The 26,454-nt window shown below is 41.0% G+C and overlaps 1 protein-coding gene across 3 annotated transcripts in view; it reads right to left on the reverse strand.

Moving 5' to 3' along the window:
• Nucleotides 1-26,454, reverse strand: part of ATRNL1 (attractin like 1) — a 920,708-nt gene that overhangs the window by 95,932 nt on the left and 798,322 nt on the right. For all 3 annotated transcript variants that reach the window (XM_084846134.1, XM_084846135.1, XM_084846136.1), the window contains one exon: nucleotides 12,785-12,899. In XM_084846134.1, the coding sequence (XP_084702260.1) occupies nucleotides 12,785-12,899 (115 nt within the window). The remainder of the gene's footprint in view (nucleotides 1-12,784; nucleotides 12,900-26,454) is intronic.

The following is a 26,454-nucleotide window of genomic DNA, read 5'->3' on the forward strand; positions in this document are numbered from 1 at the left end:
TTGTATACCAGTCCATATCTAAAACAGGTCTTGGAGTGGCAAACAAAAAAAATAAAAGAATAAAAAGAATAAAACACCATATTAAAATTATGCTTTTTAAAAACAGAATGCCAATAGGAACCATGAGTGGTCAGTTAAGGAATGCCTCCTGGCACAGTGTTGTTTTCAGGAGGCGCCGAAAGGAACACAACGTTGGTGCCTGCCTGACCTCCAAAGGCAGGGAGTTCCAAAGAAAGGGGGCTGCCACACTGAAGGCTCTTCTCCGGATGGACTCCAATCAGGCCATAGGTCCATGTGGAACCACCAAGAGCAAGCCCTCCGATGACCTCAGTGACCAGGCACGTTGGTAAAGGAGAAGGCGCTCTCTCGGGTTGTTTAGGATATGTGTGCGTGTGTATGTGTGTGTCATGTATTGAACAATTCCTTTGTCTCTATACAGCAGAAAGTGCTGGTTCAGTCTCAATGAGTATTTTGAGTTGTTATTATGCTCAATGTCTCATTGTTAGATGGGTGACACATTGTTTACAATCTTTAAAAGGAAAAGAAGATTCAATCTGTTAGATTTTTTTTTAAAGTATTAGGGGAGGAAAGGTTAAATGTCAATTTGCTCTAATTGGTAAATTGGCAAGCAAATACCATTTAAAAATATGCATGTTTTCCAGTGATCTCTTGACTCAACATAAACCTGATCCCAAAGGGCAATTCCACATGATTTTTTTAAAAAATGCATGCCTAAAGATAGGTGTTTCAGTGGACCTATAAAAAGACACGCCTTAGAAAAATCTATTTATGCCATTTTTCTTCCATTTATTTTTATATTTTGAAGGGAAAGGAAAAGCAATTAAATACAAAACCAGTTCAGAAGATAACACCGTCCAATATCTCTCCTATGCATGGGGCTGTTTTGGAATAGTCTTTGGACACTTCATCTGGTGCAGAATGTGACAGCCTGAGTTTTGCCACTCTTTTCAGCCCCTTTGTTTCCTCATAACATACAACTTGTGACAGAAAGAAAACAATTATACTGCTAGGAGTATGGACTAACAACCCACATAGTGAGTAGTTTTAATATTAAGAGACACCAGGGGGTACAATGATATGTGAGCCTGTCACTTGATATTGTACCCAAAAGCTCTCTAAAATGTGAACTTCTCTAAAACTGAAAATGATAGGGACTTCAACTACAAAACATGCACAACTGTTTGGTGACTAAGAAACATTAGGTCAGTGGGTTATTAGGTGGTCCACAATATTTTGGTTTTGTAGCCTTCAACCCTTTCATCCTTGTTGCAGTTCCTTCCTGCAGACAGGTCTTAATGATGAGAATGTTGGAAATGATCTAAATTGGCCATACATGCTGAGATGTTCTCAGTAAGTGCTGGTGTTTGTTAGCTAGTACGCAACAGTGCTGAGAATGTAAGGGGAAAATGTAGTTTTTTTAAAAAAAGTTTCTGTCTGTTTGCCCTCCCTCCCTCCGTCCCTCCCTCTCTTGTAATATACATAGCTACAAACATATATGTGTACACACACACACACACACACACACACAAATGTTTACTCAATTCAAAGAGAGCTAGAACCAACTGTGCTTTTAACTCCTGACATACAGTAACGGCCTGCACTTGCCAATTCTTTGACTGCTACTGCATAGTTCTGCAGAAGACAACTAACCTACATTACACTGTTAAGTTTCCCTTCATGTTAGAGTGCTTATCTCTTTTTGAGACAAATACATCAGAAACAATAACAAGCAAACAAAGCACCCCCCAAAATCAAGGTCAAAAAAGGGGAACCATTGAAAAAACAATGTATGATATAATTGCCCCCAATCCTCTTCCATAAGAGGAAACAAAATCAATATATACATAGCCATCCCATCAATTATGGGGTTTGCAAGAGTACATTCCAGTGCTTTTTATGCAGTGATTTTGGTTGCAAAATATTGGCACATTTTTTTTTTAAAAAAAAACTAGCAATCCTCTCCTCCATCCATCATTTACAAAAGTGAATCTTTTTGCAGTATCGATCCTATATACAAAGTCTGCACCTTCTTTTGAAACTGAAAAGGAAAAGCATAATTAGGCAGGCATAACAGAAACAGGAACAAGTAGTGACATCCCAATGAGATCTCGTTTGTTTAATTTTTTGATTAATTGATTTTCTTAATTAATCCAAGTAGTTTGCATTACAACATCAAAAGGGAAAAAATCCCAAATATCACTAGGGCCTTTTGCCAGACATAACGCTTATCAATCTATGAAATATTAAATCTCTACAGCAACTTTCATTTTATACGCAGGTCAAAAGCAAGCAATAATTCCTGGTGCTTGCAGCTGTGTCGATTTATCCATTACGTTACATCGCTCTGATCTTTCTTTCATTATGAATGGTGATATGTATTGTCTGCTTTCACCCTAATGTGGCTATGCCTTGTGCAGGCAAAAGCTATTACAGGACCTTCTTGGCAAATCTGAACTCCTTCTAATTCACTTAGTTCCTGTCCCAGAGCATTCTCTGCTGTTTCATCCCTAGACTTTCTGTGGCCAGACCCACTATGCCAAGTTCTCTGAAATTATGCAGGAGCTTTGTGCTGCCAATATGCATTTGCTGTGCAGAAATCGTCCCTTGTCACCTGGTTCAAAAGTCATGTCTTACCTTCAAAGAGCCTGGGTTGGATCCAGGATCTGACTTTTGTAGAAGGAAGGCCTCTACTCATGGAAGGTGCCTCCACCTGATTTAGGGAGATTCCTCTCCACCCCACCCCACAGCTCATCCCATTCAGCAAGATCCCCTAGTCCCTCTGTGTAACATTTTCAGGGGACTGGAGGGCCTACCATGGGGAAGAGGGGTGGAGAAGTCCGCTTTCATCAGCTCAGTTGCATATGCCTAAATCTGGATCCAACTGGCCTGCATTCTCAGCAACTGGGCCACAAAATAAGATACTGTTTGGGAGCTTGCCCTCTGTACTTTACTGTACAGGTCTAATTGGATTGTTTTGTTGTATCATCTTTATTTTAATTATTTCACCAAATGAAATGTAACAGATTGACTGTTGCTTTCTTTTGGAATTGTATGATGGCTGATTGCTAATACCATAAACTATCCTTCTTCCTTCCTTTCCTTCCCCCTTTTCAGCAAACATTTTCATGTCCAAAAATTGGCATAACACTAGTTATGACTGCACCAATGTAGATGATATTAAGTAAGACAAGCCACAAGGGCGATTTCAAATTCATTTAGATTGACAGCAGTTTCTATGTCAGTTGGCCTTGGTCCAAAGAAAAAATAACTAAAGTCCTTGCTATTAAAACTTACAAAATGACGAAGAAGAGACACACAGCAATCAGTAACTCATAGCATGCATAATTAATGGTTATGACATATATAGCATTAATTCAAGATTTTTAAGAGCGCTATGATTTAAGAGAAGAGGTAAGGCTTTCCACCGTGTACCAAACAGTATAGCAATAGTACATTATGGGCGTAATCCTATTGGGATAGGTAGCCACCTCTGAACTTGGAGGTGACCACCTATCCAATGCAGGGCAGGAGAAGCATGGAGGGGATTGTCCCCTCTGCACTTCATTATGACAATGGAACCAATTACCCATGGAGGTGGTGGGCTCTCCCACATTGGAGGCATTCAAGATGAGTCTGGACAGATTCCTGCACTGAGCAGGGGGTTGGCCTTGTAGGCCCCTTCCAACCCTACTATTCTATGATTCTATGATTCTTACATTTTGTGTTTTCTTGTAAGTTAGATTTCATGCACCCTACTTTGCCTTGGTCATTTAGCCCCAGTCATTTGCGTCTGGCCAAAAGCTTCTGTGAGCCAATGACTTCAGTGATAAAACCAACCAACCAACCAACCAAATCTCTATAGCCAAAGCTGTGGGGATGCCACAACTCAGTAAAGAGAATACAGATATCTCAAGATACCACAATGCCCCAGGGAGCATACATGCCTTGCCATGCTGTGTTTAGGGAAAAGAGCTTGCTGCCCAGGGAGGGTTGGTTCTACTCATGAGAGCCAAAGAGGGGGAGAAGAGAAGGCACTGAGGTAAACCCTTCCCTTCATAGGCCATGGTCTGATGACATGTGAACATGCCCCATTGCTAAAGCTAAGCAGGTATGAGTCTGGTTGGGATACCACTTGGGAACCCCATGTATAGTTCCATGAGTTCCATGATGGAAGAAAGGCACGACATAAATGTACTAACTATATCTGAGACCTGAGACCAGTGGAGTTTGAGATGACACTGAAGTGCTCTTCCCCACTGGCACCTTTACTGCTGCTAATGGGCCCCATCCACACTGCACTGTTTTACTGGCTAGGGAGAAAGGCAGTGGCAGTACAGCAAAAGGCAGCTTTAGAGAGGATAGGAGGTGGAAGAGAGTCAAGGAGAAGAGGAAACTCAGACAAATGGAAGAGCAAACAGAGGTGGCAAGAGGAGAGTGTGGGAGTAGGGATAGGTGTGGGCTAGTTGATAGGAGTGTGGGTAGAATTTGGAAGGTAGAAGGGTCAAGGAGTGAGGGGAAATGGGAGGAAGGGACTAATATGCCCCTTTATCTCATACTACCAGCATTACACCTGTGATATTTCATAGGCATTCCCATAGTAACTCCTAAAATTGACAGCTTCTAAGGAATCCAATCTAGTTAATGTATTGTTCCATATGTCAGCATGTAAGTAAAAATAGTATTTGATCTTGATTAAGCCTTTAGGAACTTTGGGTTTTTTTCCCAATAAAAGAACTATTGAGGCACCTTCCAACATCTCCTGAAATTGCCAAAATCAAGACTTTGATAGTAAGTACCATACGTTATATAAATTGTTTGCATAAAGAGAAATGTGGCCTCCATCTCTTGTTCAGGTCATGCTCAGTACTGCCCACTGTGTGCACATCCCAGCCTGAGGATATCAGATGTTTAATGCTGGCAGGAACATAGGGGCCATGGTGCCCCCTTTGATTTGTCTCTCAACAGCTGCGGAAGTTCAGGCAGCAGGTCCTGGATTTGTCAGTACTGCTTGGTCAAAGAACCAAGGGGCTGTGAAGTTGAGGAAAGACCTCTCCAGTGCTGGGTCTAGAATTTGGAGGTCCCTTGGGAAAGACATCTTCCATGGGCTTCCTCCCTCAGTGAGTCTACCTTCACACTGCCACTGTTGACAGCTGCCATTGCTCCTCCTCCTCTCTCTCTCTCTCTCTCTCTCTCTCTCTTGGCATTGCTACCACTTCTTTGCTTGACAGGCAGAGAGCCAGGGAGCAAGTAGGCAGTGGCATCTACCTTCTCACCACCACTGAGGCCAGAGCGAGAGGCAGGTGAAAAAGCAGACTGCAGTGGTGAAGAGGAGGAGCAATTCCAGGAGACTGTTCTCAGTGGGCCCTGCTGGAGCGTGAGTCTTCAGCAGGTGCCCAACCATGCCTACCCTTGACGCCAGCCCTGGCCCTCTTCTCATATCCTATCTCTCACCTCTTCTTCAGATAAGCAACAGCAACGGCAGCAACTTCAAAGATAGATTCTCGGGTTGCCTTTTCCTGTGGAAAAGAACAACTCTAGGCAGCCAGTCCACAGAATCACCACCACTGTAGTTGCTTGCTTGAATAGCTGGCATGGGCTGCAGGGGGAGAACTGGAAAGAATCTATATCCCTCTCACCTCGCCACCACTGTCCCCTGCGCCACTCAGCTCTTCAGCTAAACATTGGTGACAAGGATGTGCTTCCAGTAAGCCACAACAGAAAGTCTGGTGAAAGGGCCGTGAGACAACAAAAGGATAGGAGACCCCTCTTGGCTCTCAGACCAAACTGCTGCTGCTGCTAAGAAGAAGGAGAAAAGGTAGCCTGGCTAGGACACTCACTTGGTATCATATAAACATGACAGGGAAATAGGTAGTACATTAGGTAGATGGCCTATAGTTACAACATAGTATATCTACCTGTGTAGATGCTTGGGCCTAAATTATTCAGGCTCAGGCTACACACACACAATGGCTCTGTACCCATTTGGTTCTCCTCCTCAAGGTATTTAAAACACCACTTTACCTCAGATTCATTTTGTCCTTCTAGAATTGTTCCACAGCACCTTTTGAAGCTTCACCCCTGTATTTTTTATGGCCCTTGCTTATCAAAAACACAGAACATTGTTTGTGCATATTGTATTGTGTACCACACTGGAAGCCAGATAATCTACAACGATTGACATAAAATAAGATCTGGCCATTACCTGTTAGGGTCAGTAGCCAGCAAATTCCAACACATGGAGGGTGAAAAGCAGGAGGTGGTTCTACAAATCTACTACTAGGGTTCCAGTACTTATGCATCTGGGAGGTCCCATAAGGAAGAAGGAGCCAGCCAGAATAGCATATTTAGCCACCACAAGACCCTGGAAGCCTTAATGCATTGCTCAAGCCACTCTTATAAGTAGAGCCTAAGAAGCCACCCCCAGAAATGCCCTCCCAATAGGATGCACCTTCTACTGTAGCAGCCATTCTCTGGCTATATCCACTGCACAATCCCACCACAAAACTGGCGTGCTAGGGTAGGGATAGGAGAATCTGTGAAGTTTGAGCTCATTGAGCATCTCCTGTTTTCAACTCTGAGCTGAGTTTGTCTCATTCCCTTTCCCGAATGCGAACTATTTCTTTTCTTTTCAAATAAAAAAGTGCATTTTGGTGCACATTTCTTAAAGTGCACATCCCAGAAAGTGCATTTTCCTCCAACAGACTAAAGCATGAAAGTGTGCATTTTAAGAAAAATGCACATTTTTTCAAACATGTTGGGTAGCTTTTCTGGAAAACTGTACTCCCATTCATGTCCATGTTAGGGATGTCAGTAAAATCCACAACAGAACCAAATGAGATCAGATTTTTATGCATCTAACCTGTGGATTCCACAGCGGACCAGCTTTTCCTTTGTTGGGCAGATTCCACGGACTTGCCAACCATTTTTCTAATGTTTAGGAATTTTGTGCAAATGTCGCTATAGAAAACTGTGCAAAAATAAAAAAAACACAGCCAAAGTGCACATTTCCCCCATAGGCTAAAGCGTTAAATATGTGCATGGGGGGATTTTGCATTTTGTGGGAATTTGTGCAATTTTACATGTGCAAATTTGTGCAAATTCAGAAACTTAAAAAATTCCAATTCCGTCGATGGGGAGGTGACGGAATGAAAGGAGCCTGACAACCTGTGAAACACAGAAAGAATGGATTTTACAAAATCTGTACATCCCTAGTCCACGTTCATGGCTGTGAATGGGCAAATGCAAAGGAAAAACAAATCCAAACAAAGTTCTCATATGGCCATAGAGCTGGGCAGGGCTTGCAAGCCTGGAGCCCTATTGTAGGGCATAAAAAGTCTTCTATTGCTGAGCTACAGTTTGGCACATAGTGAAATCCCTGAAATGGTTTTCACGCAACTGCATGCCCTACAGCAGCTTTCCCCAACCTGGTGCCCTCCAGATGTTTTAGACTACTACTTTCAAGATTCCATTGACCATGTTGGCTAGAGCTGCTGGGAGTTGAAGTCCAAAACATCTGCAGGGCACCAGGTCGGGAAAGACTGACCTACAGGTTGGTTGCTGGGTTGAGTCCATTTGTACACATAAAGGTCTGTGCATCTTGCTCTCCATACCTGCACACTGGGACTAGATTGTGTCCATAGATGCTTTCCCCTGCAGTTTTAGTAGCTTAAGCTGTTCCTTGTACAACAAGAGAGCAGGTAGACTGAATGATAGAGCAGTTTCTGTCTAAGAGCAGCTGTATCCAAGGTTCTGGAAGTACTAAATTATGGCTCTCCAATACTTAGGGTAGTAAACAAAATAAAGCAGACAACAAGAACATAAGGGGCAATAAGGTAATGCATAAATTATATGAAAAGAGCAAAGGGCCAATGATGCAGCAGCAAGTGAAGGAAATAAGTAACTCAAGGTCTGGCTATGTAGCTTGGGTGAAATATTGAACAACACAGAGAGAACAATCTAGGAGCAAAATAAATTCTCCAGAATGAAGAGCTGAGAACATGTCATTGCAAACAATAAAAAACACCTGCTAACCAAACTTTAGTGGTAGGGTTAGCAGCAAACTTTATAAATCTTGGTACCAAATCCTTGTGGGCTGGTTCAGAGTAAGGGGGAAAATGAGAAGAGAAACAAGAATCTTACAAAATATTTCAAACAAACCTATAATTTAATGTATATGAAACAAATGTAGCAGTGGTATAGACACATTTATCCTGGCTACAGCCAAGTAAGCTATAACTAAATTTATGCTTACCTATAAATAAATCACACTGTTACCAGTGGTGCTTACTCTGAGTAAACGTGCTTTGGATACATTTGCGGAGCAGAGCTGTAGAAGTTCATTTAGCCCAATTTTCTACAGGATCCTTCATATCCTGGGATTAGCCCACATGATCAGAATTATGGTTTAGCAGAGTTATGCACAAGCGGAGAAGCAAAGCATAGAGGTGTTTAGTAGGTCACAGAATAGGTTTACTATAGCAAAACCAAATGGTTGTCTGAGCTATGCAAATGAGCCAGAGACTGTTCTACAGTGCAAAATGAAAAACCAGCAAATGCAGATCAATAATTACTTTTAAAGATTTTGTTGCTGTTGTTGTTCTCTGGGGCGAATGTGACTAGGAAATTCATCAAGTTCCAAATATGTTAATATGAATAACAAGTGGAGTGGTCATTTTAAGCACTACAATGGTATAAAACGTGTAAATATCATGTGCAGAAGATGCAAATGGAAACGTATTTTTAATAAGGACAATGCAGCTACATCTGTTCTTTTTTCTTACCCCAAAGTAATGCACTGCTTCCCACTGTGGTCCCAATCCAGATCAGGGCCAGCACGCCTGCAATTTTCATAGGAAAAAAAAGCATCCATTGAAGGCTTTTTTTCTTATTCAAATTGCAGGTGAGTGCAATACAGATCAGAACTACATTACGGAGGAGTGGGCAAAGGCTTAAAGCTCCATACCCTCCATGCTAGGGTCTGTTCAGGTTCTTCTTTTGAACAGGAAAAAAGAACAAATGTAGCTCCATACTACGAATTAAAGGTAATGTGTAGCTTGGCTCTCAGGCAAATCTATTTGCAAACAGGCTGAAGTACAGTTGGTACAAATTAAAGCCCACTTCCTGTGGGGGCTCAGCTGATTTGGTCTGATACGTTGCAATTCTGGGTTTGGTGTTTTGATCATCCAAAACAAATGGATGAGCCCAGGAGAAAGGTCAAGAAGTGTGCAAGTAGGTCTTTCCTGCCAATAGTTGGGACAGTTACTGCACATCCTGGGATCATTCATTCGTTGCCTCACTGGTTCTGGAATGATGGAGTACACTTTTCAGACGAGGGAGATGACATTTTCCTGGGGGATCTGCAGCAGGGATTAAGGGAGTGTATTGCTGCTTGGTGAGGAATGCGGAGCTAAACAGAGGCTAGTTGCTTCTTGTGGGAGGTTCAGTGTGGGTTCAAGGGATGAAAAATGAAACTGACCATTTGGTGAGCACCCTGAGGCATCTGTTAAAGTGAAGGGAGGCTTCCTCAGACGTTCCCTACTCTAGGCTACACTGGACATGGAATCAGATTGGAGGCTGACTTGACTCATCCACGCAAAGCTGTGAGGTCTGTGGGATAGTGATGTGGGAAGGCCATCCTTGGCACTTTAATTTGAGGGCTATGGGAATGAGAAAGACTAACCATTCGCCCTGAGTCAGGGGGGCTCACCCTAAAAAGATGGAGTTAGAATGAGAAGAGCTGACCTACCTCAGTCTGATATGGCACCTGAGCTGGAGGAAGGGAGTTATTTCTGTTAGGCCATTTACCTGTTGCAGACCCTGCAGCCTTTGTCAGCCGGCTTCCCTCAAAATATTTTGGACTACAATTCCCATCATCCATGACCAGTGGTCATGCTGGCTGGGGGCTGATAGGAGTTGTTGTCCAAAAATCAGGAGGACAGCAGGTTGGGGAAGGTTGGAAGTTTAACTTGGAATCAATTGAGACACCCCCTCCCCTTTAAAAACAACCATTCTCTGCACTCCCCAGTTTTGGGGAAAACTCAAATCTTCCTCTCTTGAAGAAGCATGATCCAAATCCAGATTGGGACTGCACACCCTTACACAAAAGTAAAGAAAAAGATCATCAGCTACACTGATGTGATTACTATAATGTGTAGCATGCTTCTTTATTTCAGGGCTATGGGTACAAAGGCTCTGAAACTGCTCAGTACTCAAGGTGTAATTTTTACAGTCCACAGGGCCCAACATAGAAGATGTTATTTAGCTCAACAGAAGCTGCTCAGAGTATTTGATTTCTAAGACCTCCAAAGTCTCCTTTAGTACTCAGATGCCTAGTCCAAGGCTAGACAAGCCTTCTTCTACATCATAGCAACTAAGGTCTGGTCTACAAAACTCAGCAGATTATTTTACAAAACTATTTCTGGATGTTACCAGACTTCAGGTGGGGGGAATTGCAGGGGAGGCTGGTGGCTCCATTTTTGGTGGGATGGATATTCCATTCTGGGTTTTAGTTACAACCAGCCAGAAGGTTGTAACTAAACCAGCAACTATCCAAGGTGCTGAGCCCTACCTCCAATATGGGTCCAGCACTTTGGATAGCTCCTTTAGTTGTAACTAAACACCAGAATGGAATATCCACCCCACCGAAATTGGAGCCACCAGCCTCCCATGGGGAATTGCAAGATTGAATGCTCCACTGCACACAACAAAAATCCCCTACACATAGAAAACTAGCAAGACAGGGAGAAGGATGGGTTGGAAAACCACCTTTCCAGCTTCTAGGGGTTTTTATGTGTAGGGAATAATTTTTTTCAGGGAGTTTGGGGCTATCTATCTATATGACATTTTCAGTCATGCCACCCCATGCCTGCAGTATGAAATTATAAAATACAGGAACAACTTTACCACATGATTTGTTAGATTGTGCAGACCATGCCAAAGCAAATAGCAGTTAGAGGTGCAAAGCTACCTTGCCACCGAAAGCTCCACTGAATCACACCACCAACATCAAAATAGTGGAGAGAGGCAGTGCGTACAATCTAAGGAGGCATTTAAGAGATCAGAGGAGGAAGAAATTTCATGGGAAAATGAAGTCACAGTCTGTCATACCAATTGACCCTTGTAGACTTTAATGCAGCATTTCAAGAGGCTTTACAGCAACATTGAAGGCGACACTGGCCAAACTGATCCTCTGGGCTTGTGCCACTCATCTCTCTGTGAGAGAGAGATTGCCAGAGCTTCTGACTGATTCTGTAAAGATCAGTTCAAGGAGCTGCAAGTGTCTTCTGCGCTGATCTGTGCCAAGAAAGACTACAATTTAATCTGGCAAAGTACTGCCCTCTGCTCCTTTTGTTTCTACCTCCTTGTCCTAGCTCCTTCGCCTCTGGCACTGGTGTAGGAATTTATGCTGGTGCAGGGAATGGAAAAATCTGTGTTGCATGGCTGTACTGGGACAATTTAAAGGCAAGCCAGAGGTTGACTACTATTTACTTTGCTGTAAAGTACTGTAGGTTACAGCCAGTTACTTTTAACCTATATTTTCAACATATATACAGGAAATCTATGGACTCTCCCTGCTCTTTGTGATTATGCACTAGCTACTAAAACTAAGGGATAGATTAATCATTCTCACTTTTTTTTCTTTTAGACTGGAAGGGTCTGCATGTTAGGACAGTCAGTGAATCTACCTAAGTTATTCAGGATCCCCATATAATATTATTCAGTTTAGGCTGCAGTCCTATACCCACTTACCTGGGAGTAAGCCTCATTAAACTCAATTGGGCTTATGTCTGTGTAGGCACATAGCGGATTGCACTGTTATTCATTGAGGTTATGTAACAGTACCACTCTAAATAGCCATTCTATTGTGGTTGGTAATGTTGGAGTTGGCGGATCTCTTTGAATGACAGCCATTCTAGCTGCTGTCAGAAGATGTTCAGGTCATTTCCAGATCATCAGAAGCAACTATATATTTTAGCGACGCAAAGTGGATCTAAGGGAGCAATCCTATTGAGATCAACAGTCGCCTCCGACCCTGGGGGCAACTGCCTATCCAGTGCAGGGCGGGAGGAGTGGTGAGGAGTGGATCTCCTCCTCGCTCCCCCCACCCAGCTTTCATGGCTAGACATTACGGCTGTCCAGCTGTGGGACCTCGGGGTGCAGGAAGCGGCAGCCACACAACACATAGGATGTGTCATACTGGCATTTCTGACTGCCCCACCCTGCCCCTGGGAATGCTCCGTTTTCACTGCTCCACACTGCTCTCTGCAACTGGAAAAGCAATTTAAAGTGTGGTGGCTTTAAAACGAACATACATATACACTGGTGTCCCACACTAATATTTATTTGTCAGGCCCTCTTTGAAATGCTTACTAGAAAGGTAGTTAATAGTTTGAAATGAAAACATAAAGGAAGTGCAACAAGCCATGCCTTGTCAGCTTCAGTTTACTTTCCTTGGTGCAAATCAGGAAAACAAAGGAAGGCAGCATTTTCAGTGGCTGAGCAAAGAATGCTTATCAGTATAATCAGTTCAGTAAACAAGGGAGAAAAATTAGAAACGAGCTTCAAATGGAGAAGAAAAAATGACTGGATAATATAACACCTTACCAAGTTTCTGTTGGCCCCAATTCTGAAACACAACTTAAATGGCTTGTCAATTGACACAATTGTAAAGAATCTAGTTCAGTATTCATTTTCATGTAAATTTTCCATAAGTGTGCAGCTAAAACAACACCACTGAATTAGAGCTATTTAGGAGCATTCTTACCTGACTGACCAGGTGGTGGGACTCCTGACGATCCTCTCGGCAGGCATAAAAACACAGTAAGTACTGCTGCTTTGTTTCCTGAGCAAGGCTCAATGGCAATTGGTTTCGGAGAACCCTGAAATTGAGAAAGAATATAGTATTTGTGATCTAGATTGCTACTTTTTAACTCAAAACACTTACACCCATCCATGTAAACATACGAACCTCAAAGTTTCCCGATGAATATTGCCCTTTAAAAAAAAACCATCTCATTTCGTAGACTTAATTATAGGTTTTCATAAATAAACTTGCATTATCCAATTAAAACGGCAAAAAAATAAAATGACCTCAAATAAAGAATATTTCTGTTTCAGCAAATGTAATAACATAATATTAATTATTGAAACATTCGAGCCAACAATCTGATGTTTCAGCACTACCGTTACTCATGAGATTAGCATCACTCAACAATTTATACAGTGGGAATAATATTGTGTTACATTTTCCAAAACAGCTTTGATTGTGACAGTTCCCCCCGCCCCACCCCAGCAGAAGGAACAGGGGAATATGTCACGAAAGATAAAAGGTGTTGAATTTTTGACTTTGCATTTTAAAACAAATATATGTGAAGAAAGCCTGTTGGCTAAAATCAAAAGGGCAACACACTAGCAAATACACACTGGACTGATGTAATGTGGTCAACATACAACATTATACATTGCATATCATCCCCCAGTGGGGAGCAAGAAGCATAGTGTCCCATTCCCCAAAATCTCATATGGGGAGTGGATGTCAGCAGGAGTAAGCCTTGCAGCAGGGAATACAGAGCATTTTTTGTCCTGCTTTGGAAACAAAGCTAGTGGAGCCTTTGCAGAACAGAGGGAAAAAAGCATCCCAGGATTAGGAATGCATGAAGCTGTCTTATATCAGGCCAGTTCAGATGATTATGGAGGATTAAACAAGCCACAATGGCTTGTCAAATCTTCAGCATGTGCCAGTGTGTGCGGAGCAGATTTCCCTAATTACCTGCCTGGGCGCAGCTTGTTGTCATCCAAACCTGGGTGACGTGGCTTGTTGGAGAGGGAAACCACCCTCCAATTACCCATGGCCTGTTGAGTTATTTGACGGTTGCTTTGCCCTCCAAGAAGACATACTTCCTGGGTTCAGATGACTCAACAAGCCATGCCTGGGTGGTTAAGTATGGAAATCGTGCCCCACATGCACTGAAGATTAAACAAGTCACGGTGGCTTGTTTAACCCTCAGTGATCATGCTAACAAGGTCACTGAGTCAGACCTGGTCCATGTAGCTCAATATTGTCTATGCTGAATGGCAGTGGCTCTCCAGGGTTTCAGGCAGGAATCTGGCACTGACTGGCATCTCATAGTATCAGGAGATACTGGTCTCCTGGTACCTGCAAATGCCAGGGATTGAACCTGGAACCTTCTGTATGCAAGCATGTGCTCTACCACTGACCTACATTATTTTTTTTAAGACCAAATTTAAAGCAAAGTTCCTAAACAAGGAGCACATACCACTACAGCTATAAACACATCTTTAAAGAAGAAACAAAGAAAGGGGAAATTAAAAACTCAGCAAATTACATGGGCATAGGGGCTAGGGACTCATTTGCGTCCAGAGCTATCAAATGCACTATTTGTCAACGTATGCCCATGATTCTCGTGACATCACTAAACTTTGTAATGGCTGGGCATAAAAAATTGGTATACTCTCAGAAATGGTGCCCAGTATTCTGAATCAAGCCATCAGCCCCATAGTTCTTCTCTGGCTCAAACTATATTCCAAAACAGAGAAGAGTTCCTTCGCCCCACTCCCACCCACTCAGTGGCCATGACAGGGGTCAGGCCTTTCTCCCTCCCTCATATTTGGAATAGTGCTACAGCAGCTTCCCAGGTGCCAGGGATGCTGGGAAGTATAATGAGTTAGATCAAAATATAAATTAGTTGAACTCAGGTCTCATTAAAACCAACAGGATAAGTTATTCATGACTTGGGTCAACTGATTTCAATGGAAACTAAGTTCAATTAACATAGTCAGGATCCAACTCAATTTTCCCAGGGCATCTAGGAAAAGTACATTTCCCAGCATCCCTGGAGTCTGGGAAACTTCTGTACCAATATTTCAAGCACCAAAGAGTGGGGAAGAAAGAGACCTCCATTCCCTGCCCCCATCCTGCCACTATCACCATCACTGCTGAAGTTTAGGGAGCTCACAGGGGATTGGGTTAAGGGATTCAGACGCTATCACAATCCTGATGTCAAGAGCATGATACAGTTCAAACTGGGCTTGGAATTAACCAAACTATTTTCCAATTTTATTTTATTTGAGAGAAAATAGCTCCATTCTGAATCAAACGTATGTGAGTGTTCACTCATCACCACATCACACTCACACAACCATACTCCACACTGTGGTTGTTATTTTGGAATAGTTTAGTTCTTCTCTCTCTCTCTCTCTCTCTGTCTGTCTCTCTGTCTGTCTCTCTCTCTGTCTCTGTCTCTGTCTTTCTGAATAAAATATGAATGTGAAATATCAATTACAACTAGTTATATGACTGTTCTTTGGGATAAAATTCAGCTCTGTTCACATATTTATTTATTTTTTAAAAACACTGACAGAATTTTCCCAAACTTGTTCTCATTTATTTCAATGGTTGATGCAATTTCTGTGTGAGTGTGTGTGTGTGTAATATTTTTTATTTTTTTCCAAGACAGTTTACCAACAATGTACAATAAATATAGAATAAAATAAGTATTCATCCTAGGTTAAAAAAGAAAAGAAAGAAATGTAACATGATCTATGCGAGGATGCAAACTTATGTGTACATTTATGTATATATTTCCTAGGTATATTCTGTCTCTTGGAATGTTTGGTGCATCCGCAGCGCACAAGAGAAGTGTGTGGACAATCAAGTTCCCACATATTTTTAAATCAGGTTGAGTACAGTTGTCTAGCTAGTCTTTGGTGTTCATATGTGAGCGTCAAAATAATTTGCAGCAACACATTTCTTGAGCTGCTAACATTCAAGTACTAACAAATGAATACAGTATAGAATAGAAATCCACAAAATTCACAGTGCTTGAAAAAGTATTTATAATTAGTCACATTTCCATATTTTGCACTTGATAAATCATATGCATTTTTCATTTCAGAGCCTACGTGTTTATTTGTGTACTGAAGATATTTCTAAAACACATGCGGTCAAAAGTAGTCTTTTTACTCTCTTACGTACAAATACTTAGAAAGCAACCCTGTCATGGGCTAAGACAAAAAAGAAAACAGTATCCAATGTTTGGAATGGTAGTTCAAGGACATTAAACATTTTTTATTTACATGAAAAATAGAAAACTATATCTAAATGTCAACTGGTTTAAGAATATGACACAAAATGATAGTTTAGTATGTTAAAATATGCTGACAAACTAATTTGCAGCATGAAAAAAATATTATTTTCCACTATATAAACCATTATCAGTTTCTATTTAACTAACACAAAGTGACTGTAACAAAGAACTGCTGGTTCAGCCTGAGTGGGTTGTTATTGGAGTGGGATGAGCTGGAAAAAGTGCAGAAAGGGGCAACTAAAATGATCAAGGGGCTGAACCAATTCCCCTATGAGGAAAGGTTACAACAGTTGGGACAGTTTAGCTTGGAAAAAAGGAGGGTAAGGAGAATCATGATAGAGGTGTACAGAATTATGTATAGTGTGGAGAAAGTGGATAGGGAGACATTTTTCTCCCTCTCTCATAACACTAGAACCCGGGGTCATCCTATGAAGCTAATTGGTGGGAGATTCAGGACAGATAAAAGGAAGTACTTCACACAGTGCATACTCAAACTATGGAATTCGCTCCCACAAGACATAGCGATGGCTGCCAATTTGGATGGCTATAAAAGGGTGCAAATTCCTGGAGAAGAAGGCTATTAATGGCTACTAGTCCTGATGGCTATGTGCTACTTCCAGTATCAGAGGCAGTATGCCTATGTACACCAGTTGCTGGGGAACATGGTGGGAGGGTGCTGTGGGTTCCCAGTTGACAGTTAGTGGGCCACTGTGTGAACAGAATGTGGACTAGATGGACCCTTGATCTGATCCAGCATGGCTCTTACATATTTATGCTTCTTGGGAAGAAGCACGAAGTAGTTAAGGGCAACACCCACTGCTTCTGTCCTGAGGAGAGATGAGAAAGGCCACAGCCTGAGAAAGCTCAGCGGAAAGGCTTTGTTTGAATAAAACTTGTAAGTTTGTTTGGAAGACAGACTGTGTGAATCTGTGGGGTGCAGTCCACCAACTCTGAAACAGTGATCAATATTTATTACTGTAGAACTAGGATACAATTAGTGAGCCAACAGGCAGAAACATGTAAGAATAGATATATTTTACTTTTCAATATTTCCCCATGACCAAGTCTTCTTGTGAGAAAACTGCCCTGAGTTTATTTTAATGTGGGTATCAGGCTTTAAAGGTACTCACATCTTGACTCACCTCTGTACTGGTATTCATTGTCATAAAGTTAATGAGCAGCAAAGGAGAAGAAGCTGCAACATTATGTCTTTGACACTGGATATCAAAATTATGCTAATGATGCATGCATTGGGTATTTCTAGTCAACACAGTGGGAAGCTGATTCACACATTCTCTAGTAGTGTAGAAGCTCTGACCACACGGAAGTTATCTGGGGCACCAAGTATGCCATGCATATGTATCAGCCATGTATTGTTTATAAATAGCTGAAAACAGGACAGCCTTTTTTGTATTTTACAATACAAGCACCTGTCTGTTTTCTCCTCCTCAGCTAACAGCAGCTTTGGAGAGGTGTGCAATTTGAATCATGGCTGCATTGTTGGGGGTGAGAAATTTTAACCGATTCTCCTCTACAGATCTTTCCCCACCACACCCCCACCCCAGCTATTAGGTGCAGAGGGGGAAACACACATATACTTGTACTGTAAAATAAAAAGACATCAGAAGATTTGATCATGGGTGTACCATATCCTGTTTAGCTTAGTCCTTAAGAATATGCATCAGAAGTTGCTAGTTTCTATTTCTGGCACAGAGAGACAACCTGCAGGTTTCCTTCCTGGGGTGTCATCTCTCTGGAAATGATGTAAGTAGGGAGGATTTTAAAGACTAATCTGGACTGGTGCGATGCCTTTGCAGAAACATGAACGGGGGTGGGGGGGAAGCAATTTAAATAGCTGAGAAAATTAAAACTTAACAAAAAGCCCTTGGTTTTTGAAATGCACATGAATAAAATATTTTCAAGTGTAAAACTTCCAGAAGCTCAGGGATTTTTGCTATTTGTATTTTGTGCCAATAAATTTTAAAAACATATCCTGATTCAAATGGTATTGCCATTAACTGTTTCAGCTGAACCTCATCAAAATCAAGCACATCCGGCATTTTCTGTTTTTGCCTGAGAAAGTATTTTATAGCATGTTAAGGCTAGGAAAGCAGAAGTGCAACCTTAGTGTATATCATTTCAATTTTGTAGCAAGAGACCCAGGAAGCATAGAGCAAATGATAATAATTCAGATAGGTTTGTCAGTTGTTTAAAGATAAATACATAACCATGAATCAAAGTTATTTCAGTGGGACATGACACGTCCTTTGAAATGTACAGTTTATCATACACTTTCCACAGCTTTTGGGGGGAGAGATAAGGTACATGTTTGCTTGCCCAAAGCACTTAGCAACTGTGATTTATTTACTAGAATTGTCACGTTTTGGATGGAAAGAAGAAGTGGCTGTTAGGCTGTGCCAAAAAAGCAGCGCAAGACAGTCAGACAGTTAATAAACCATTTGGAGCGGATAATATATAGAAGAAACAATGAACTTATTAAATAAAACTGAGCAGGCTTCCTCTGTATGTGTTCGTTTGTTGGTCTGGAAAAATTAAAACTTAACAAAAAGTCTGAAAAAAAGTTAACTACATATGGCATGGTCCAGTCAAAATTAAGCACATTTCAGCCCCGTTGATTTCAATCGGACAGTTAAACAAATACTTAACTTTCTTGCACTGCCAAACAGTTCTTAAATTTTGACTGGTTTGTGCCTTTAAAGCCAATAGGAGCCATAGTGAACAAGTGATGAAACCTACTCTAGTTCAGTCTTTGGGGTTACAAGTTGTGGTTGTTTCCCTAGAGTGAAAAAAGTTCTTTTGTATTATGAATGGTTTAATGGAAAATTCTGATGACAAAGTAATATTCTATCTACACTATAATCTATTATTTCTATAAAAAAAATGTTGAGTCTGGAAACCGTTCTTGGGGCACAAATATTTCACTATTCAGGCTTGAAACCAGATACACGTTATGGAACCAAAGCTTTGGGTACCATAACGCCACATACAGTAGAGCACTCATGTAAAAAAAAAAAAAAAGCACAATTGCCTAAAGCATCCACATTTTCCAAACAGGTTTTATATACTCACAGGCTACAGTAGAAAAAAAGAGTTAATCCAATCAACAAGGCTTGATAGCTTTTGGACACAAAATAAACAAAAAGCCCATCATACTTTTCAAATCAAACTATTATCTATCTTAGATCTGGAATGGATGCTACACTCACCATGACGACAGAATTCACCATGGTGAGTTCCCACCACAAGAGGTGGCACCATCCCATTATTTATTCATTTAAAATATTTAAATGCCACCTTTCCATCACAGTGACCCACAAGGCAGCTTACATCACAATTACAATAAACACACATTAAAATGTGAATAAAATACAGACTACAGAACTGTTAGTAAAATTTGTGAATTTCGCCACCCCATTCCACGTCAGCGGCGGATGTTATCTACCGTGAAACTCATGTAATGATTAGTTTTCGTGCACATCTGCTTTCTTCAACCTGGTGCTTTTCAGTTGTTTTGGACCACAGCTCCCATCAGCCCCAGCCAATATGGTCAATGGTCAAGGACAATGGGAGTTGTAGTCCAAAACATCTGGCAGGGGGACAAAGTTAGGAAAGGCTAGCATACATTATAGCCAGAGAAATACCTCATCACAGGGATGCTAATAACTCCACGGTAGGTGAAATATCTAAACCCTCAGTGGTATGCCTTGAGACTATAACCTATTTCTTTCCTATGCACCTCTTGCCAAACTCTTCTGCTTAAAAAACAAAACAAAAACATCCTCCCCTTAGTCTGGTATGGTGTGGTATTCAAAAGGGTCATGCAGAATGCTTGATATGTAGCCCTCCAGTTTCAAGAGATGCCAGCAACTCCTTTTCATCTCACCCCCAAAACTGCATGCTTGGATCTGCACCTTGGGTGACCATGTGTAAAATTTATACATGTTAACCCAAGGCACAGATCCAAGCATGCAGTTTTGGGGGCAGGGCGAAAAGGAGTTGCTGGCATCTCTTTTCAAACAAGGAGAACATGTGTAAATTGTACACATTCTCCTTGTTTGAGAAACTAAAAAAAAAAAACATTTTATGATACCGCTGCACAAGTAGTTTATCAAGTAGTTTATCAAGGCTCCATATTTATTTCACTTAAATGTGGACCAACAATACAGGTCCAGATTCTGGAAGGCAACTCACCAAATAGTTTTGGTTGGCAGAATCCCATAACTATAGTTTGTTCAGACAAGAATTTACTGAACAATCAATGCATTGGAGGGGGGTGGGGGTGGCATAGGATACCATCCACTGGCCAGATGGCTTGGACAGAGCTTGTGTGTGTGTGTGTGCATGTGCGCGTGCGCGTGCACATGCATGCGTGCAGAGGCCAGGGTGGGGCAGTGAGCACAATCCCACTCTCCCTTTCACACATTGATTGAACAGTAATTTTTTATGAAAGGGAAATAAAAATAAATGAGGTCTCAGTGGTATTATTGAGACACGACACCACCTCCTACAGACTGTTTTGAAATGCTTTTCTAACTTTGTCAGAAAGAAAGAAAAAAAGAAAAGGTAGCAATGGGATCTTGATCTAGAAACCCTTAACCCACACAAGATGCCTGTGTGCCCAGTGCTTCATTTGTGGTACTACAGAGTGATTGAACTTGAGAGCAGAAGCCTCAATAGAACTTGAACGGCTGAGATGCATAAATGTGGAGGGCAGAATGTGGAAGAAACATGCAGGGTGGTGCTCTGTGAAGTCTGAGTATCATCTTTCTCTTTATCCTACCTAGTTTGTTGACACTGTGAAGAGCTGTGTTAAGAAACCTCTTGTGTCACCTATTACCTCTGAGAACGTTGCCCAAACTCTCCCCTGGGTTTGCTGAATGGGGGAGGTTTCTGGTGCAGTAGCATGTTATGTCCTTGTTACTTGTGATTCACATGTGAAATCTTGTTTATTACACACATAGGCATTGTCAGTTGATCAAGTCAACATGAACATACTATTGATGCAAAATTGACCCATTATTAGTATTTGATCTAGGGATTGTTGAAAAAAATAAAGTAATTTTTACTGCCTTCAGGAAAATTATAGTGACCCAACTAGGAGGCAGACATGCATGTATCCTTACCAGAATGAGGAAACAAACTCAAATAGAGACTTCACAGTTTCTAGCAGTCCAGTAACACGGCTTTCACATGCATAGTCTCACTCAGAAAATCAGTGATAGTGGTGATCAACTGGGTTTAATTTCTACACTCCTCCTTCACTTAATATCTTCTTGGTTTTTGCAGACATATGTAACTAGATTGGGGTAAAGATTAATACATCCTTAAAAATATTCATTATCCTCACAAAGTGAAATGAGTAGAATGTGTGAAAGATGCCCTACTCATTTAAATTCCAAAAAATATATTAAAAAATAGCACACCCATTTTATTTAAGTACTTGGCTATATATTTCTGGGCAGTCATTTGAAAGCTAGGTGCATCTAATTTTTAAAAGTGCATTATTATGCCATAAAGACAAGTAGATCACGAAAGACTAAATGGCTGCCATCTCATGCCAAAAAAGCAATTAGAAAATTGGATCAAGGAATTAATGTGGGTATGTTACACCTGTCAGCAGTAATAAGTATTTTGACATGAGCAGAATAAAATTGGACACAGTGCACAAATACTGATCTGATGCACAAAGTATTTAAAATGCCAACAGCTACACATTAATCACTTCCATGTTGCCAAACTAAAACATTTGAGTGTGCTTCTTACCACAATTTGTCTATAAATAAAAGTGGCTCTCTGAGCAGCTGGAATAAGTTACCCCTTTACACATAATTACAATTTACACTAATGCAAAATTAAATTCTTAATCACATTACTAACACTGTATTTATCTGGTGAACCCCAACTAGAGTAAACATGATTGCTTTGTATGTAAGCAATCAAGTGTGTTGATTTGATGCAATTAACACAGCAATCTCAGATCTTCACAGCTGCTTCTTGCAGTTCAGTTTATAGCAACTCTAGGCAGCCTCTTTCCCCACCCACACCTGTCTGCCTCTGGCACACCCAGAAGAAACAAGCATCACAGGAAAATAATAAATAGAAAAATAACTGGCCCTAATATTTAACATCTACATGAAGCTGCTAGGAGACGTCATCAGAGGCTGGGGGTTGGGTCTCACCAGTCTGCTGATGATAGCCAGCTCTATTGTTCTTTGTCAAGTGATGCAAAGGAGGCTGTGGAAGTCCATTGGGTTTGGCTGCAGTGATAATTGAACAAGTCAATCCAGACAAGATGGAGGAACTGTTGGCCAGTACAAAAGCTAATATGGGATTGAGGGTACTGTCTGCTCTTTATTGGGTGATACTCCCTCTGAAGGAACAGGCTTGCAGCTTGGGGTGCTTCTGGATTGCTCCTGGAGGGTCAGGTAGTTGCTGTGACCAGAAGTGCCTTTGGCCAGCTTCAACTGGTATGCTAGCTTCACCCCTTCCTGGAGAAGGCAGATCTGGCCACAACGATCCCCCCCTGAATACCAACAGTTTAGGTTACTGCAATGCACTCTATGTGAGGCTACCCTTGAGGAGTGTTTGGCAACTGCAGCTAATGCAAAGGATGGCAGCCAGATAGTTTTCCAGAACACACCTTACACTCCATCTTGTATCAACCGCATTGGCTGCGATTTGTGTCTGGGAACAATTCAAGGTGCTGGTGCTTATCTATAAAGTCCTAAATAGCTCACAGAGTCAGGATATCTAAAAGACTGCCTCATCCCATATGAACCTGCCCATAGCCTAAGATCTTCTTTGGAAGCTTTTCTGAATGTCCCACCACTGAGAGAGGCTAGGTCGGTGTGAACACAGGAAATGGCCTTCTCTGTGGCAGCACCCTGCCTGTGGAAATCTGTCCCTAAGGAAATTAGACTGGTCCTTTCTTTATTCAATTTTAGGTGGGCTCTTAATATTTTTGTTCTGCATGGCTTTATAGTATTTTAAATGTATTAGCTACACACTGTTTTAAAGATTTTTTCTTGCTCTTAATTCCACTGTTGTGTGTTTTAATGTTTTTAATTGTGTTTTTTTAAAGCTTTAAAATTGCTTTTAAGTTTTAATTGTAAATCACCTTGGGATAGGGATGTATGGATTCTGTTAAATCCATTCCATCTGTGTTTCATGGATTTTCAGGCATCTTTCTTTCCGTCATCTGCTCATTGAATCAGATTTTTTTAACCAGAATTTTGTGTTCTTGCGCTAATTCACATTAGTGTTAATGTGCATTAACTAATGCAGATTAGTGCATTTGCACAAGTGTGCAAGTGCTCATTAGAACTAATGCAAATTAGAGAAAATCCACCTGAAAGTGAAAACAACAACAACACAAAACTGGTCTACAGGTCCTCAGAATCTACAGGACTTTGAAAAGCAGGTCCACTGTGGAATCTGCAAGTCAGATTCATAGAAATCTGAACTCATATGAATCTTCTGCAGATTTCTCTGACATCCCTACTTTGAGGGCCCTACTTGGGCTGAAAGACAGTCAATCAATCATATTAGCAATGCAAGATGAATTAACAGTCAGTAATAAGCAACCTTGTGCCCTCCAGATGTTTGTACTACAACCCCCATTAGCCCCAGCCAGCATGGCCAATGATCAGGTACTATGGGAGCCGTAGTCCAAAACATCTGGAGGGCACGTTGTTGCATACCCTTGGTCTAATTCTAAACTTTTCTGCTGGTGTACCTGCCTATGCTCCCAGTATAACATTGCTACGATGACCATTACATAATGAACAACAAAGAGTCTTGTGGCACCTTAAAGTCTAGCAAATTTGTTTTGGCATAATCTTTTGTGGAGATTGTCCACTTCATCAGATGCATTTGATGAAGTGGACAGTGTCCACAAAAGCTTTTGCCAGAATAAATTTGTTAGCCTTTAAGTTGCCACGAGACCGTTGTCTTTGCTACAACAGACTAACATGGCTGCCCCACTGGAAAATGATGACGTAATGCTGAGTTCTACGACATTATGTCTGACAGCTGTTGTCATATTCTATCCGAGAAACTCAACACTCATTTTGGAAGTTCAGCATCCTTCCTAGATTTTACTGAACATCAGCTGTAGAACGCACCACCTCACATTGCAGTGTTTTTGACTTTCCAAGCTAGAATCAACTCAAGGAATCAACCCCTGATTCCATGTTGTTATTTTCTATCAAGCAGTTTTGGGGATCTGCAAGGTGGCCAGTCAACTGCAGTTTTCCCCTACTAGTGTCCACCTTTCAGGTCTCCCCACATTTGAGCATTCTGCCCAAAATTATTAGCTGTACAGTAATGGTTAATTATTTAATACCACTTTTGTTGGCTCAATTATTTCACTGAAATAAAAAAATAAACACTGAATAATTTAAACATTAATGAAATTATTACACAAACACTTCCACCAGAGTAAAATCTATGCTTCAGGAGAAATATTCAGGAGGAAAATATTGCAATAGGATATTTGTTCATAAACTGGATAAAGAATCTCTGTTGGTTACCAGCTTCTTCTTTTTCTTTTTTTTAACACTTTGCTTTCTCCACAACCATTCACTAAATGTTCTTCCCATTAAATCCATTCCACGTACAATCAGACACTTTATTTCCAACTTATTCTCAAAAATGAACTTAAAACATTATCAATGTTTTTTGCATTTCTTTACTGCTACGCTTTCCAGTTGAGACTCTTGCAGTGATTTACAACTTTAATTAATTAAACTCCACCACCCCCTATGTGGTAGGTAAGCATTATTATCTATTTTAGAGCACTGATCTACTGACAGGACTCTCTCCCTTGGCTTCTTAAAATGCTACCACCAAACTGAAGAGAGAATTGAGCTAATTTCCCTTCTTCCACAACTAACTTGCTCTTGTCAAAGAAGATTTATCCTCAGGATTCATAAAATTATATCAAAGAAACACAGCACATTATGTTCTGTTTCTAGAATCCACTGAAACCTTCTGTGAAAGTACAACAGCAAAGAGCAGTGATGAAAGTAGTACACTCTTATGGCCATTTCACTCTTTAGAAACTACTGTACAGCTGATTTTAACACAGAATGTTGGCTTCTAATCTGTTATCCAGATTTCTCTCCAGCAAGGATATAAAATTCTTACTCGGGCACAAATAGATGGAATTGGCAACTGTTTGTTTTATGACACGCTAATATCAGGCAAAACAGATCTAGACTCTTGATCAAGGACAGCAGCTTTTAAAATCACTTTACTGCAAGGCCATAGTTCCAGAGATTGTTCCCAAAGCAGGTGAGCCAGGGTACTTCCAAACAAGACTTTTATTGTGAAATAACCCTGCCTCATTCACAGAATTGTATAGGGGTCAAGACGTCTTCCTCAATTTGTATCCCTCCTGTGTTTTCCCACCCTTTCTTCCACCATTTTTCTTACCAGAACAACATTGTTAATGAGGAAAAGACAGCTGCACAATGTATTTTGACTGGTAGCTCTAGGAGCCATCCATCTGGAAGCACCCCGATCCTAGGAAAGAACTAGGGGGAAAGGCTCTGCCAGAAGGGAGAGAGTGTGTGTGAAGGGCGGGATGACACTGGGCTGTGGAAAGGAAGAATGAAAAAGGGAACTGGCACCACAATAATGGGCCAAGAAGGGGGGAGTTTGAAGAGATGACCCTAATAAAATGTGAATGTATTCTGAGGTCTCTAGTGTATAAAATGCTGTCATATGATATAGGAGTATGCCTGGTAGACGTTAAAATCAACGAGAGAACCAAATAAATTAATTTCCTATAAAAATATCAACAGGGCAGAATGAAATGCAAACTTGGCAATATTTTTCAGCAGGAGAAAAATGCTAATAGTGTCAGCATACTGAATTACTCTGTGCTATAAATACTATATCGTTTGCAGGCAACTGAATGTTGGAAAAACATGTGGGAAAGGGAGGAAGGCATAAGTGAATTTTCAGCACTCTTGAATTCTCCACAGGCAGATCCAAGGTTGATGCCTTGTCCCCTATAACAATTTGTTCCCAAATGTATCACTAGCACTGAAAGGCCTTACTCTCCATCCATACAGTGCATCATAAGAAGAATGCATTTCGGTATTATAGAAAACCTATTACTATTCAACCATAGATGGGAGAAAAGAAATTAATGAGACATTTCTCACACATTGAGGAGCAAAATGTCACCAACATTAGCTACAGTAAAATTCCCATCATCTCAAAAGCCTAATTATTGCACTGTACAACCTCCTTGAAGAACACCATATAAACACTATCTTGTGTGTGTGGGGGGGGGCAG

The sequence above is a fragment of the Heloderma suspectum genome, chromosome 3 (assembly GCF_057233095.1).
Source record: "Heloderma suspectum isolate Gila_16-S chromosome 3, 16-S_ref, whole genome shotgun sequence".
In the NCBI taxonomy this organism is placed as follows: domain Eukaryota; kingdom Metazoa; phylum Chordata; class Lepidosauria; order Squamata; family Helodermatidae; genus Heloderma; species Heloderma suspectum.